The sequence below is a fragment of the Melanostigma gelatinosum genome (assembly GCF_949748355.1).
Source record: "Melanostigma gelatinosum genome assembly, chromosome: 11".
Lineage (NCBI taxonomy): Eukaryota > Metazoa > Chordata > Actinopteri > Perciformes > Zoarcidae > Melanostigma > Melanostigma gelatinosum.
Genome location: NC_136644.1, coordinates 12,549,622 through 12,563,201, shown reverse-complemented (window position 1 = coordinate 12,563,201; position 13,580 = coordinate 12,549,622). Strand labels below are relative to the sequence as shown.

The following is a 13,580-nucleotide window of genomic DNA, read 5'->3' as shown; positions in this document are numbered from 1 at the left end:
ACTTGTTTATATTTTTGTCTCTTATCGTTAACCGTGTTTATATTTTTGCTCCTTATTGCTAAACATGTTTATATTTTTAGCCCCTAACGTTAACCATGTATATAATTTTGGACCCTTAAAAAAACATTGTTTTTTGTATTTTCGCCCATATTGTTATACATATGTTTCTTGATATTTTTATTTCTTGATATATTTGTTCTCTTTATATTTGCACTCTTTCCTACTTTGTACTGCAACTGCTGCACAACGATTTCCCTTGGGATAAATGTAGGTATATCTTATCCATATGTTGTTGAGCGTGGGTGAGTGAGTCTTTGCATGTCTTTTGTTCTCTGTGTGCTTCTGTGTGTATGTGCGTGTGTACTGGAGTGTGTGTCCTGCTGCGATTGATGCATCCTTTTGATTCCAATGCATTTCCAATGCAAGAGTCTTACATTTCTACTCCTGCACACATTCACACCTCTTCAGCCGACGTGCTTGAGATTGAGGATAGAGCCTGTAGAGGATGGAGGGGCCGATCAGAATATCCATTAAATGTGATTTAAGTACGTTCCCTTTGTTTTGCTGAACTGATGTTTTGTGCAATTTGTTAAGTGCTATACAAATATGAGGTAATCTAGGCATTTCCTCAAAGAGTGAATGATTTGTTTGTTGATTAATATTGTTTTATTTCTGTTTGCCTAAAAAAATGAAGGAAATATGTGAATGAAATAGGTTGTTTAGGGAAGGTTTTGCTACAAAATGCTTGTTAAGTTCATCCCTTCTAAATGCTACTCTACTTAAGTTACAATTCACGATTTATTATTATATCATAATTGTCAGGATCATTTAGGCTTCTCAGTCAGTGGTACTATACATGTACCACACAAGTACATACAAGTGTTACACAGTTTGATGTTTTTTTGGCCTGTATGTTAACAGGATATGAATGGATAGAGGACAGTGTTGCAGGGATATAAGAACCATGTTTTGTTATAAGAAGTGTCTCATTTTAAACGTACATATATAATAGACGTTTACAAATATTGTGTATACGTATAAATAATAAATCACACACATGCCATCCTTGCGTGTTACAGTGTATCCATGTTCAGCATAGTGGACAAACGTCACGTTGACTCCAATCAGAGGAGTTCCGTCAGCTGTCAACACCTGACCTCGAATTATCGACACCAAGCTGGAGAGAGAGAAAGATGGTAGATTGAGGTTATCTTTATCAAAACTGAACTATTCATCATTTATAATTGTTATATGTTACTGTAACAAATTGAGAAAACTTTAGCCATCATGGGGAGGAAATACTACCACGTGTCTTTGACCCGAGTCCCTGTGCTTGGGCTAAACCAGTGCTAGACAACTTTCTAGGACCTGACATACAATAATACACTCGCATACTACCACTCAGAGAAACCACTGCCTTTCTCATCCTCACTGTTTGTTACTCCCTGTGAGAGGGATGGCAGAGTGCAGTGAGACATCACTTGAAACAACAACTGTGGAGGTAACTGCTGAGCAGTGGGAGCACTGTAACAGGACACTGATGTTACTGCTACACGCATAGCATGCCTGCACATCCTCATCACACTGAAATGCATATTTACACCATATCCCTGCTCTCAGCAGCCACATTCAATTTAACTCAATTTGAATTACCTTTCTTCTTACTACTGTATGTTTATTTTTCCACTTTTACTTATTTATGGTAGAGTTCCACTGAGAGCAATGCTGTCTTTTTCAAGAAGCCCTGGTCATTTACACATTACAGAACCAGTCTTATCTGTTGAGAGGATGGGGATTAATCATGTCGGCCCAGGGGATTTAACCAACAACCTCCACAAGCTTGCTGCTCTAACATTTAGGCCTGCACTTCCCCATGTTTAACGTATGTTATGATGTTTACAATACAACAATATTTTGTTGTATTGTAAACATCATTGTATTTTGGTCAATAACTTCAGAACCATTTACCCTGAAAACTTTTCTGACATTTTGTTCTCAATTCCGTTCCCGTTTTCTGTCCATTAATGAACATGCAGTGATAAAGGTCATTTAAAATCTCTGTTCCACAAATGTCATGATGTATTAATATGAACTAAAACATATAGGTTTTGGTGTTAATTAGGAGTTCTAATAGTTGACAAGTATTGTATTGAGAATAGCTTTAAATCTGACCAGTTCACAAAAGTCCTATTATTCAGTACCCATGAGGAAGAAAATGCCTCAGAAACAGTATTTAGTTCATCATCGATCTCACCAAAGAAATTAAAAATGGCACTAATGAAATGAAACCAGAATCTATTGTCGGTTTTACAGCCTGTGGAGTAAAGTCTGACCAAAAGACAATGGAATTGTTTCTGTGGGCAGAGATCTCAAATGACAATAATGATTGCAACATAATATAAATTAAAATGTATTGATTATATCTGGTCAGGAAGAGATTCTCATCTCTTCCTGACCAGGAAGTTAGTTTAAAACTGACCAGAATCTGCCTCATCTATCAGTCCAACCATAGAGGAATTTACACTTTCGGGTTGTGCAGTGCAACTTTTTCTTTTTTTTCTCTTATTTTCCATGTTTTCAAATTACTGGAACCCCGAAAAACGTAGCTCTTGCAGGGACTGCGTGAGTCCTAAATCATCAGCAGTAGGCATGGGTTAAAAACACGTCCTGTATGAAAACACAGCTGTTTACCATCAAAATAGCCCCTACACTAAAATGTGTGTGCCAGACGTGTTACAATAGTACAGAACCTTATATTAGAATACTGCCGTTTAAACAGGCAGATTCACTTATGTAAAACTATGTCAATATAAGATATAATACGTGTTATCAATCAGCCAGACAGCATCGGAAAATACATTCTGCACACCTGATTGGGATTTTCTTCTTCTGAGCTCTCTTGCATTTTTTCAGTGTAAAACCATCCACCAGCTTATCGAAATCCAGGGTCCTGACTACATCGCTAGAGCTAATAGCCAATTAGAAAGTCTGGATTTGGACTCGTAAAATTAGCTATTTATACAGTTCAAGTCACAAAAAGAACGTTGAGCTCTTAATAAGCTGTCAGTCATTGTGCATCATACTGATTATGTTCACAGAAAACCGTCTGTATGTGTACTCCTGTAAAGGTGTGCATGCAAATGATGCCTCTGCATATGTGCCTACACTATGTGCCACCGTGTATGTTTGTGTCCTTCTACAAGTATAATGTGAGTATATGTTTCTCAATGTTAGCTCAAGGGAAATTAAAAGATTGTTTCTTTGTCTTTTAAAGTGTGAACCCGACCCCCACCCCCACACACTACTGTTTTGGTCTAAGGTCTAGTAAAACATTTATATATTGTAAGGTTGCAGGCCCATTCCATTATGGAAATACAGGACATTTATATTACAGGGTTGTGGCCTTCTGCTCTTATGAAACATTCAGGCTACCATAAAAAATGTGACAAAAGACAAACGGCTGAACAGAATTGCCGTCATGTTTCTTTCCTGACAGTGGCCCTGCCTCTGTATTATGAATGTGATGTCTGAGGCAGACGTGTGCATAAATGGCTTTTGGTAAGTAAAACAAAAAAAGCAAACCTGTACTGTGAACTCTGTCTCACTCACACTTTTTCAGTTCTATTCATCCAGACAGAAAGCTGAGTCAACTGCTCATACTATGGTAAATACTATGGTAAATAAGTAGGGTGAGCTACGACCTGCAGGCAGAATAATGAGTCAAACAATCACCACGACAGAAAGAAAAAAAACATTAATGATCCCATTATGATGAAATGTGTTTAAAGAACTGCCTTTCAGTAAAGCACGTAACAGATGCCTGAAACTGCTCAAATTTGTTTCATACCGTATATTATTAAAGAATACAAATACAAGAATCTCTTCTTTTTGGAGCATCAGTCTTGATGTTTATTGCATTTCACTCACAATATCTTTATTGTTTGCAATAAGTTGTTTGGATCAGGGCTCCACACTAACAGTTGCTCGGTTACAATCGGAAAACCAGGCATCTGCACACAGGCACATGCACACAGGCATCTGTTTTAAGGACAATTTGTACAGACAATTTTCTACAGCAGGACTTGAGGGTGAATTCGAATCTTAACTTGTATCAGTTAACGTGTCGTTAACTACAAAGAAACTACAAAGAATTTTGTTTGGTGGACTGTAATAAAGCTTTTATTCTTTTATGCCATATAACTGCATGGTATCTTAATAACTCAAAATATAAGGTGGCTAATAATGACAATCAAATTTTCAGTTTTGGTAACCACAAGCTGATGCCTCTTTTAAAAGTGAGTGTTGAGCGCAGATGTGAAAACAAAGAAGAACACATTAACACCTCCAGAGTCCACTGCATTGAAAAACTGTGCGCAGGACGTAGTGCTGCAAAACCTACTAGATGTTGACAACAAACGAGTGCTTTCGTCTCATGGTTTGAAATACAGGATTAAAATGTGGATTTACTAACAACCTGTCTGACACCTATGCTGCCCTGCTGATGTTACTGTATGCCCAGAAGAAAACAACAACACAGAGAGAGACACCGTTACCTTTTATTGAACGGGCTGTCTCCAGTGATGATGTGAGTGGATTCAGGACCAACTAAGAAATGGATGCGCTGGTAGAAAGACCTGGCAGCCTAAGGGAAAATAAAAGGACATACATAGATTGACAAATATTGCTTCCTTTTGTTACAGGAAATGACAGTTAAGTTTTTATTTTGACTTAATTTCTGATTGGAGCTCCTTACTTGCTGAGGAGCCAATGGGGACGGAGACTGGCTGAGTACCTCCCCCGGGTCAGGTGACCCTTTGCAGTATAACTGGTTCTGACAGGAGGGCTGCAAACAGCAGTCTGGGTCCATACAGTCAGTCAAGCCATCTGAAATACACACAAAATTATTATATTCAGAAACCTGAGAGGCGAGGATACGAACCTGAAAATCAAATGGATGATGCAAAAGTTACAGGTGGATGAAAGGAGGATGAAGGGATGAAAACAGGATGTGGATGGATGGGTGAATGCAGGGACAAGCAGGCAACAGAGGGATTAAGAAGCAATGAAGGATGATGAAGGGATTAAGAATAATAAGGACAGAGGAATCAAGTGGTAATGATGAAGGCATGAAAAAGAGATAAAGATGGAGGTTGATGGATGGAGAGGATGGCCAAATATACCATTAATAATTGGGGAAGAAGAGAGGACAAGTGAGATACTGTGTTGTCTAAATAAGACAATTCAAACATGAATGAAATAAATTAAAAATAAAGGCAGAGATGGAGAAAATGAAATGAAAAGAGAAAAAAAGTGAAAATGTACAGATGAACATAAGTGGATGGATCAACGTGTCGTGGCATCAAAGAGAAGAACAATTTTCGATGAGGGGGGAAAAAGAAGAAATTGATTAATGAGGGAAAAATGGAGAGCTGCAGTAGAATTAGTATGTGAGTAGTATGTGTTTATTAGGTGCTGCCAAGAGAAATAAAGTCAAGGAGGAGTTAAGGATTGAAGGAAGAATGATGGAGGGCTGCAATGATGAGGAGCAGGGATGGAATGATGGAGAAAGAGAGGTTAGGGAGGGAGGGATAAGTGAAGGACAGGGAGAAGGAGGTGTAGAGCAGAGAGACAGATGGAGAGATGGAAGGATAGAAGGAGGTATGTAAGGTAATAAAATATGGGCAGCCATTTGTCTCTGTTAGTTTATAAAAGCCGTTGTACATCTGGTGAACAGGCACCAGGGACTGCCATTACACACACACACACACACACACACACACACACACACACACACACACACACACACACACACACACACACACACACCTACACACCTAAACACACACAGACAAAGTGATCCCCCTTCTCTCTGAATCTTCTGTCTTGTTTTCTTTTCTTTCTCATCTTCTTTCCTCTGTACCTTTCCAATTACCTCACTGCGCTCATCAACCCTAGCTGATAGCTGATGTTTTGTGCTGGTAAGGCTCGGGTTGGCATCGTATCTTGGAAAGCATTTTTAAATTGGTTGAAATTCTCTTTTAATCCTGACAGTAATTAACAAATCTAATGCTTCGACAAAAAAATCTGGTATCTAAATTTGGATGATATGCTGAGATTGTCGTGCAACAAGATATTGGTTGGCCACGATAACGACGCTCAGGTATCCACTACTAAATAGGCAATGCCTGTTATGAATTGTGGGCTATATTCAGTCTCAGTGGCGGGCCGTCAGGGCCTGCAAGGCCTTCTCTGCTGGCCTGAACAGAATCACAAAGCTATTTATATTAAAAAAAAATATTTTTGTGAAAAAATATTTTTTCTTAAACACACTACATGTATTATAATTTATAAAAATATTTTCCCATTACCTTATTTTCTCATTGCACAGCTACTGTCTTCCTCAGTTGCTCTCAGTTGCTCTCAGATCTCACCTCTATGTGTCTATGTAAGAACAGAGCCAGATGCCTGCAGCCTCGGCTCTGCCGCCAGTGCAGGTTAAAGTACATGGGGGCGATATTGTTGATTGTCATAGTGTTCAACCAATCAGATCTTTAGTTTGACATGTTGGGCGTATTCTTTGACGTGTCAGCGGCCGCTAGCCGCCTATAATGACGTCAGCATTAGGTGCAGCTCAGTGTTCATCTGTAGCTTTCCCGCGAGGTGCAGTGTGCTGTGATTGGTCAGTGGGTGAGCACGTGACTATCACGAAATTTAACGGCCCAGCTGAGGCTCATGGGTAGTGAATCACATCACGTGATTTAGGTCAACCAATCAAAATGCATTCTGACTGAGTTGAGCTGCACCATGACACAAGGTGCTGAGAGGAGGAAAGACACTACAGAGAGGTGCGTTCAACATTCATGTTGTGAAAGTAAAATGTCACTCTCTTTGGGTCGTGGCTTGTCATTAAGGAATGATGGTGGATCCCACAGCCAGACCAGCTGAGAACATTATATTTTCCTGAATTTAGGCTTTTGCATTCACTAAATGCTCGAGCGTTATTCAAAGGACTCATACCGAACGGTTTAATAAGAAGACGTACATAGTTACAGCCTTAAAAATTAGCTGTGGCACCACAATGTGGTTATAAGGTGGTATTTCAGCTGCAGGACAGCAGTGAAGGCCCAGGTATAAAATGCACAGCCCGCCACTGTTCAGTCTCCTTCTCTTGCTTTCATACGTCTGGTTTTGTGTTACTGTGGTTATGTGATATATATTATGATTATATGTAATTCATGGTGCTGTTAGATTGCTGCTGGACCGCCTCATTAATACAGGTGTGTGTGGGAGAGTAAAAACAAATATGAAAATATGGATTGAAGCACAATAGTTTGCTCGACATGTTGTGAATTTCAGAAATGATTACACACATCTTTTTTTCAATAAATTTGACTTTTGGAATAAATATTGAGATAATTACAGAGATGGGGGCCCAGTGCTGTGTGTGTGTGTCTGTGTGGGAGAGAGAGGGGAATAGAAGGTGGAAGCCGGTGGACTGTTACATGCAATGTGTCTGTACGTTTTTAATAATAATAATTTTAATGTCAACATTTTGAATGAATCTTTGACTATTCGATACAGCCCTAGTAATTACACTTGTAGCCCCAACTCCAGCAGGAAAGATGTTCAAATACGGCTATTTAACGTTTATTTGGTTTTTAAACCAAACAAAAAAGGAGAGCCTGAAAACGTGAACGAAGTGATGTGCAAGCTCTGCCATAAAGAAATCGGGACTTAAGATGAAAACACCACAAATCTTCGGTCTCATCTTAAAACTCAACATCCCACAGAATACGCAAGTCTGCAAATCCACAAAGAGCAGCCGGACCAAAACTTCTACCAAGATGAATAATCACCCCTCAATTATCAGGGCTTCAGCAAATCTCTGTCTTCTGCTTTTTTGTTGGACAATAGCCGCATAATTTGTTGTTATCGTTGTTTCAGCTATGAGTACTTACAAAAGTTCATGTTCTTTGTTTACGTTCATAATGATCATTTTAGGGGAGTGGCTTTAGAGGGAGGCATGAAGGGACCGGCTGTCAAGCGCTGCTGAAATGTTAGTGACTTTTGGAGCTAGTGCTGCTGGCAACACTGGGCTGCGTTTTTTTCGGTTGGATCATTATAAAAACCTAGTTAACTCCTGCTGGTTTCTCCATTGTTTCGGATCCCAGATTTAAAACACATTTCTAACTAATTCTATTGCATTTTTTTCGAGTCCAAGGTTCCAGTATTCCCCCAAGGATTACGACAGGAGCTGAGGAGCTGCAGTTTGTAGGTACAGTCAGTGAACAACCACTGCAGGTACACTACACATCAATGTGCAGCTCTCAGCAGGTGGCAGATTAGCCACTTAATTATTTAAATGTATGCATTTCATTCCTTTTAGATAATCAACAGTAGACCCAAAATCGATACTGGACTGCTTAAGCAAAATTTTTTTAATAAATCAGATAATGATGCATTGGCTTTTATATGTCAACAGAACACATAACATAAACAAACATTTTGGATAAGAATCCCTTGAAGTATTTGGAAAAGAAGGATCTGGGGAATTAAGCGTTGATTTGCCGGGAATGAAAAGCGTTAATATTTGTTGATTCAGGAAATAAATTAATTCATGGCACACTTTTTAAATTTTTTCATCTTTGGAATTGGGGGAGGGTATCATGTATTTTCAAGTCAAAAGGCTCAGGTCCAAGTAACGTCACGAGTCATTGGTGTTAAACTCTTGCAGTCTCAAGTCGAGTTGACAGTCTTTTTTGATCTTGTCAAGTTGAGTCTAAAGTCAACGAACCTCTGATAGATCCCATACTTAAGCTAATGCCTGCATTGACCTTTGTTGTCTTACTGTGAGTCAAGTGAGAATGTCGATTTGGTTGATTGGTTGCTGCAAATGAATATTTATTTTTTGAAGGGGGAGCATAAAATTATGTTATAGCTTCATATATGATCATCCACACGCTGATGTCTCCGGGTCTCTCTACATCAGAGGTCTTCAACAGGGGTACTGCAGGGGGTCCGTGAAATTTTTGGTTGATTAGACAATTAAAAAAAGAAAAAGAAGAAAAAAAATCTTTTTTTTTGTTCTCTAAACATGAATCTGTCCATTATTTTAATAGTTCAGTATCGTATGCAACATAACAGGTATGTTTATGCATGGCAGTGGCACTAATAGGCCATCACTCATTTTTTGTTTCCACATTTATGTTTAAAATGAAAACATCAATTTGAATAGCTTGTATGCATGATTATCATGCAGTTGACAGACAATGTTGATATTGGCATTGGTATCAGCTGACAAGGTATATTCATGAATGGCAGTGGCACGGCCACCCTACTCACTGTACCTTGCATGAAAGCATGAATATATGAACCTGTGTATTATTTGAATAACTTAGTATTGAATGCACAATAAAGAGGTATGTTTATACATGGCACTAGGCCCATTTAATATAAAACACAATTTTACACAATATATATCGTCGGGGGTCCCTGCTCCATCTCTCTATCAGTTTGGGGGTCCTTGGCCTGAAAAACGTTGAAGACCCCTGATCTACATTATGTGGATGTAATAACTGTTGGGCTACCATTTTAAATGCAAGTGACTTTAAAACAAAAGCTAGACTAGGGTTTTAAGATGAGACTCGTTCCTGAACACCCCATCCTATCCATCCATCCGTCTATCCATCCAACAAATAAACTGGGTTATCTATTAACATGGCTATATCATGAACACAATTATACCTCCTTCGTTGTCCTTGCTGTCGGTACAGAGTGTTTCCATGGCCACATGACATCCCGCCCCTCTCCATCCTGATTGGCAGATGCAGTGCCAGCCGCTGGCCTCCAGAGTACACCGTCCATTGTTGTTGCAGAGACCTGGACAACCCTCTGGGCACAGGAGACAAACGCACGGTTAGAAAAGTTAGAGCAGTGGGAGAGACCGGGACGGGGTCACGGCTGGCCATCAGGGTGTGAAATAGGATTCAACCAATATACGTTTTTGAAGATAGGTGATCATAGTTTTGTACTGGAGCTCTCATGGATGAGATTAATCAATCATTTTAACATCGCAACATATTCAGTAATTCCCTCAGCTTGGAGTAAAAATTCTGAAACCGCACTGAGACCTTCACCGGAAAATAAAAAGCTGGCAGCCTCTTAAGGCTGAGGTAGGGTTCATTGCAGGTTGTATACACTGCTGGGTGAAATCCTCTGACACCACACTGAAGTATTTCTCAGTTCACCGATCTGACAAAATAAAAAAATATATATATTGTGTGGTCCAGGAGTAACCTTTACTCATCAGATTGATGGCAAAAACAGACTTTGGCTTAGATGTAAAACTAAACAGTCTAAATAAGGAGAGGAGTATAAATTCATCAATTTCCCAAAGAGGTACAATTTAAACTATCTTAATTATGGTTGATTTGACAACAATCTTGGTTAAAATAAACTTTGACAGCGTGTCAGCAGCACAGCAGCTGCACAGTACTGCTGTGCAGAGAAGTGATTCATTCCTTAGAAATGTCAGCATTAGAGATACCCCAACAAAAGTATCACTTTGAGACAAGAATGGCATTGAGAGTAGGCTACTACCTGGACCATCTTGTCTTTTCTTAGCATATTGTTGTTGGGAAGGGTCTGGTGAAGTGGGGGGGGGGGGGGGGGGGGGGGTCCTTGTCAATTGTACTAAGGAAAACACAGTGTTGGGGTCCGACTCTGACCTCATGGCTGACTAAGCCATGCTTGGAGCTGCGCAACCGAGTGGAGTTCCCCACTCAAAGGACCGATCCGAAAGAAAACTCCAAAAGAAACCTTCTCATAGTAAGAGTTTAGCTGGTGTCTGGGCTTAATTTAGGTGATTTAGTGTGTTATTCCTTTAGCTTGTTTTGTTTAAGTTACTGTAGTGTTTAGAACGTGTTATTGTGCACGCATCGCGGACCGCTGAGTCCCGTTATACTGTGTATTTTCTGCAACTGTAACCGTGTTGTATTAGATCAGTCACTGCTAGTGGATTTTATCACTTTAGAGACCAGAACCACGGCGGGCCGAACCTCGATTCACTGGCCGGGTTTCGGGGTGATAAGAAAGCATTATTTGTGTTTCAACGCAGTGATAAAGATCAGCTTTGTTTTGGGGATTATTTTATTTTGTTCGGTTTTGTTTTCTCTTGTTTCAATCGGCTCCCTGAGTAGGATTTATAACTGTAACTATCACTATATAAACCTGGCTGGCCGGATCCGAATCCAACCGCAGAGTTTTTACGTGATAGAGAAGCTGTTCTTACGGCGGAGCTAAGTGCCTTGCTTTAGAGTTCGGCTTTCCTCTCCCTCTTTCTACTAACACACACACATAGTTAGACACACATACTGATTTAGCTAACCATCTCAGACACGTGGGTACGTAGTCTATTGTCTCAACCCATATTGTGCATCGATCCACGTGGTTACATACGTAGCCACCTCCCTCTATTTTGTCGTAGTTCTTTTACCTCTGCCATCTTGTTTGTAGGCCCACGGGGCGCGGCCCTGCTTGAGATTACATTCTACCACTATCTGAGTAGTTCGCTCCTCCGCTACACACATACACCCCTCATATACATACATGCACATACACATCTTTCTCACACCACAGTCTGCTCACTTGACTTTAGGTATTAGCAGTGTTGGGCCGTCAGGGCCAGCAAGGCCTTCTCTGCTGGCCAAGACAGAATCACAAAGTTGTAGCTATTTTATAATTTAATAATTTTTCATAAATACACTACATGTATTATAATTTGTTTTGCCATGATCTTATTTTCTCATTGCACAGCTCCAGTCTTCCTCAGTTGCTCTGCTTCCAGTGCAGCTTGTAGCCTGACATGTTGGGCGGTGACAAACCCAATATCTGCTGCCTCTGTCGAGCGGACATTTTTACCCCTCAAACGCATTAAAACGTATTCAAGAAATACAACTGGGGAGGCTCGACTGTCTTCACTGGCGTCCATGAATCGAGAAGGACTTCTTCCTGGAACTAAAACCCACGGATGTACTGAACAACCGTGAGATTAAACTCTTTATTAACAAAGAAAGGAGGATGGACTTTGTCTTTAAATAGTGAACAGCAGCTCTGGTAAGTGAACTGTGTTTGTTTTTACATCTGCAGTAGCTTTAATATGCTTGTTTATATATTATTATTTGTAGAACATGTTTTTATGAAGATGGATTTTTGTTTGGTTTTATATGTGATCAGAACTATTGTTACGTCCAATGTTGCGCTGGGGACATATTTAGTCTATAGTTTGGTTATCGGTCCCCGTTCGCAGGGTGGTTCCTCGTTATTATTAGTAATTGTTAATGAACTTATTGATGTTAATAACTCCATTTCGTTCCCAACAGCAGAAAGCTGTCCACAGCCTAATAGATGCATTGTGTAGTAGACTTAAAGCACAAAAATATGCTTAGGATTGAAATTATTTATGTGAAAGACATGAGCTGTTACGTGGCCTGTGTAGACAGCTGTACTGATTACAACTGAAGAGTATGTCTTTCATTAGACACACAAGACAAACAACTACAGCATGCAGCTGAAACGTGTCCAGTTTGGACAGGGGGACTGCTTCAAGCACCTCAGCTCTGGCCACTCTGTTGAGGAACTTGCAAGTGCGTGGAGAAAATGATGGGTGTATTAGTGAAGCAATCTCAGAAACAAATCTGTTTTGAAAAAAAGCAGTAGAAACTGGTTTCTGTCATAGATTGTTACCATGGAAACAGCTTTTACGGGGTGTCTTTTACTGTGACGAAACACAAATATAATTTTAATAAGTGGTGCGATTGCATACGAAGTCAATGGATAGCGACACATATTTGGCAGTGGTACGAGCTGAAGTTTCTGTGAAAGTTCAAAATGTGTCAAATTCACTAGAATCACCTGGACTTTATGAAGTACAGTGATGAGGAGAAGGTGGAGGGAAATAACAAAGAACTGAAGCTGAGTTCAGGTTTCTGTTTGTACTCCGAGTAGTATTGACCAATCACATTTGAGTGGGCTTTGGTCAAATGCAGGTAACCAGTCCTTGTGTAGAGCAAAATAAGGGGAATGCATTGGAACAAAAATCAATTTAAGAAACAAACGGCTGTCTACTGACGAAGATTTCGCTTTTTATTAGTTTAACATGACGTAGCATAAAATGGCTACTTGTGAAACAATCTGGTCGTACGTTGTCTCACTTCTCAAGTTGCTAATCAGACTGTAAACAACGAGCAGCTCACAGAAGAGGAAGACTTGGCTTGGATATCAGCTGGCTACACTGGAACCCTAGAAATATAGCCCCTACGCCCCCAGAGGGAGGCTCATCATTGTCAGAACGATAGTCGATGGGTTCAGAGATTGTTTTTGGGATAACACCTCAGTATACAACATCATAACCATCCTGCCCCAGTCTCAAGGTCTGAATGCTGTTTCAGAAGCTTTACTCACCTCACAAGACTTCTCAAGGAAATACTCAATACTTGTTTTCGTTTTTTATGTCAACACAGAATGCTAGCTTCAGTCCAAAAATACCTTCAAGAGACATCAAAGACCCATATTGGTTAAAG

The 13,580-nt window shown here is 39.9% G+C and overlaps 1 protein-coding gene across 3 annotated transcripts in view; it reads right to left on the bottom strand.

The window, feature by feature from the left end:
- Positions 1-13,580, bottom strand: part of tenm3 (teneurin transmembrane protein 3) — a 203,763-nt gene that overhangs the window by 65,066 nt on the left and 125,117 nt on the right. For all 3 annotated transcript variants that reach the window (XM_079279453.1, XM_079279451.1, XM_079279452.1), the window contains 4 exons: positions 9,745-9,891; positions 4,754-4,884; positions 4,554-4,642; positions 1,058-1,177 (listed from right to left, as the gene is read on the bottom strand). In XM_079279453.1, the coding sequence (XP_079135579.1) occupies positions 1,058-1,177; positions 4,554-4,642; positions 4,754-4,884; positions 9,745-9,891 (487 nt within the window). The remainder of the gene's footprint in view (positions 1-1,057; positions 1,178-4,553; positions 4,643-4,753; positions 4,885-9,744; positions 9,892-13,580) is intronic.